At 32.5% G+C, this 3,735-nt stretch overlaps 1 protein-coding gene across 4 annotated transcripts in view; it reads left to right on the plus strand.

Moving 5' to 3' along the window:
* LOC106461355 (ankyrin repeat and IBR domain-containing protein 1-like) overlaps positions 1 to 3,735 on the plus strand; it is a 268,562-nt gene that overhangs the window by 195,283 nt on the left and 69,544 nt on the right. For all 4 annotated transcript variants that reach the window (XM_022388283.1, XM_022388284.1, XM_022388285.1 and 1 more), the window contains one exon: positions 786 to 872. In XM_022388283.1, coding sequence (XP_022243991.1) covers positions 786 to 872 — 87 coding nt within the window. The remainder of the gene's footprint in view (positions 1 to 785; positions 873 to 3,735) is intronic.

The following is a 3,735-nucleotide window of genomic DNA, read 5'->3' on the forward strand; positions in this document are numbered from 1 at the left end:
AGGTCGGATACTTTTCTCACAGGCCTCATACGTTTTTGTACTCCTTAGCTAAGAAAGGATATTGACTTAATTGGAAAAGCTTCAGAGAAGGGCTAGTGTAATGATTCTGGAGATGTAAGAGTGATCTTGAGGAATATTTAAAGAGTTCTTAACTTGAAAATAAGAGCCAGTCGCATTGATGTTTCAAGATTAACTGGAGGATTGATAGGGCAAAAGCTTCTAATTTCTTTTTACTATATTCTGAAAATAGTGGGAGAAGAAAATACAAGTGTAAGAGTCTTAAAAACAGGCTAGGCTCCAGTTAAAGCAGTTTTATTCTTTATATCAGGGTGGTTAGCTTATGGAATGTGTTCCTGTTGGCTGTACTATAGACTGTCACTTTACAAGAGTATAAAAGAGAGAATTGATAATTTCCTGTAAAATAGAGGGTTGGTTTAAGTTTTTCCCTTTCTCAAGAGTGGTTGTGAAGTGATAGCTTTAAAGGACTAAGTGATCCTTTTTGTCTATATGTTATGTAACATGAAATGTATCTTACAAAAATTAATCTTACAAAGTTAATATTTTCTAGTGGTATTTGTACTTTTGTTTTTTATATCAAATATAAACTGTCGTATTTTCCTGCATCTAAAGAGGAAAGGTATTAATTAATTATTAATTTTTTGTTTAAGCAGTAAACTAAAGATTTTAGTATTTAGATTGTGTATATATTTTAAAAAAGCAGTTACATATTCTTCTGTTTGGTGTTTTGGCTATTAAAGATTTTATACTTTTTTCATTTGTATTAGGCAGAGGCAAAAAATAAACAGATGCAAGAGCTGAAACGATTTGTTCATTATTACACACGTTTCAAGAATCATGAAAATAGTCATAAGGTAAGTAGCATATTCTAACAGTTTGTTTACTTGTTAAAAAAATATTGTAAGAAACCAGTCTAGCGTTTTATTATGTTATTTTGGGATACTAGCATTTTGTGCATACTATACATATTATTTTGGCCAATTTCATATCTACCTTGTTGTCTTAAGCATTTTCATTAATTAATTAAATCGTGTAAATTTAAAAATCATATAAGCCTGTAAAATTGTAAGTTGTTGAATGCACACATTAAAATTATTGTCTAGGCCTGCAAATGTCAATGAATTACATTAATATAATTATGTAACTACTTGTTGATATGGAGCCTGGCATTGCCAGGTGGTTAGGGTGCTCAACTCGCAATCTACGGGTTGCGGGTTCAAATCCCTGTCTCACCAAACATGCTTGCCATTTCAGCTGTGGGGTGTTATAATGTGATGGTCAATTCCACTATTTGTTCATAAAAGAGTAGCTGAAGAGTTGGAGGTGGGCAGTGATGACCAGCTGCCTTTCCTTTATTCTTACACTGCTAAATTAGGGACAGCTAATGCAAATAGCTCTCGTGTAGCTTTACATGAAATTCAAAACAGACCCAAACAAACTTGTTGATATGACTCTACCATGATTTGTTATGATATGTATAAGCATTTCAGACCTAGAAGTTGCATGAAAATTAAAAGAAAAAGTACTTGAAATATATATTTAAGTACCTGTGAATTTAGTATATGCAGATTTCACATTTAGAAAAACTTTCTTTTTCTAGCCAAAAATGTTGCAATAAAGTTCAAAATTTTTGTAAATTATTATGATATAATATTAGTTCATATTCCATAATGGATACTGAATAAAGCTTATTGATTGGTTAAGAGTTTTGCAGTTTAAGGTTTAATATTTGTTTCTCAAGCAAATTTACCTGGTATTATCTGTGTTATGCTCCACTTAAAATTCTGTTATAATATTAATTTTTATTTTTAGCATTTTTTAATTGCAACTTTATTTTAAATTTTTTGTGGCATTAAGTCAAATGTGACACATGTATATGATTTTATTTAGGTGAAACTGGGAGAAAACACTTTAAAAAGAATCTTTTTTTAACATTAGAAAGAAACAAACACTCCATATCTGAAAACAACATTAAAAGTCTGGGAAGTGAAACTAATCTCAACAGAAGGAAAAATTGTGGCATGGCCTGGTAGTTAGGGCACTCAACTCACAATCCGTGGGTCATGAGTTTGAACCCCCCATCATTGAACATGCTTGCACTTTCAGTCATGAGAACATTTTAATGTGGTAATCAATTTCACTATTTGTTGGTAAAGAGCAGTCCAAGAATTAGCATTGGTTGTTTTGACTAACTACCTTCCCTCTAGTCTATCACTTCAAAATTAGGAATGGCTAGCCCTGATACCCCTCAAGTAGCTAAGCACAAAATTCAACAAACAACAACAACAGAAGGAAAATTGTAGAAATTTTACCAGTAATTGATTGCTACCAATGTTAAACACTTATAATTTAATGTGTACACAAGCAAGTATAACTGTTAAGTTTTAAATTTGTAATTGTTATTAATCATACCTAACCTGAAGATTGCCTACTCCTATGGTGTGTGAAATGATATAGTTTTAATTACGTAAAAGAAACGTTTCCACTTTAAAGCTGGTTGTGACAATAAACTTGAAGAATCATGTTTCATTCATTATGATTTTGTATTTATTGATTGTACCTTACTCATCAAACATATTTCTAATCCTTTGATTTACAAAAACTTTATATTATTGAAGTTTTATGCAAAAAATTTATGTATATTGAAAAGTTAAATATTGTTATCTTTAAGAGAAAAAAAAGCAAATGCTTTTAAAATGAGTTATTTTATGAAAATGTTCAGTAAATGTGTGTTCTAAGTATCATTATATACAAATATTTGTAAAATAAATGAGACATTGAATAATGCTGTCTCAAAAGCAAAATTCAGTTTATATGTAGTGAACTACTTGTAAGCTGAACTGAACTGGATGAGTCAGAATTTGTGTGAAGAACCAAGTTATCAGATTTTGAACTCTGCACATATTTCCAAGATATTGTTACGTCTCCGTTCGTTAATTAACTTTCCGTAACTTCGTTCCGACGAAACTTTAGCGACACAAGTCCTTACTTAATAAAACTGGTTTATTCTTTCCGAATATAACTTTACAATACACTTATTTTCAACAGTTGCTCTATAACAAACGCAATATCAACGAACGTCAACAATACTTCTGACTGCAGTTCAATTACTCACTATCTACACACACATTATTCTCCCGTCACGTTGTCACCCTCTTTTATATACCACACTACACTATATCTAGTAAATGCTAGAGCATTTGCCAAGGTACAGGATAGTTCTAGAAAGCAGGTGGCGTGAGAATAGTCACATGATCTCGCTGACGCAACACTGCCCCCTCCTTAATATTGTTCGTCCCGAACAATAACCACATACAATAAACCAATAACAATTAACAATAACCTAAGTAAATGTACAGAAATACAATCACAAAATTACAACTCAATAAAGTCTCTTAATTTTACGGGACGTATCTTCTTCCGTACTGATCTCCATCTTGTTGGCTTCTGCTTCATGTGGGGTTCATCTGCTTCATCAGGAAATGTCCTATCGTTGGTAACAGTCACATCAGTGGTAGTAACTTCATCAAGAGCTTAACCATTTCCCTTCTCAAAACTGAGTAGAGTTTCTTCTTTGACGGTGGCTTCTTCATGTGGCACGTCTTCAGCAGCATCATTTGTTCTGTTGTCCACTTCATCCCAACTGAAATGTCCTGGACCGTGATAACGCCAAAGCTTGTTGGCATGCACCACTTTTGGTTTACCTCGCCGACCACA

The sequence above is a fragment of the Limulus polyphemus genome, unplaced genomic scaffold (genome assembly GCF_000517525.1).
Source record: "Limulus polyphemus unplaced genomic scaffold, Limulus_polyphemus-2.1.2 Scaffold942, whole genome shotgun sequence".
Taxonomy (NCBI): domain Eukaryota; kingdom Metazoa; phylum Arthropoda; class Merostomata; order Xiphosura; family Limulidae; genus Limulus; species Limulus polyphemus.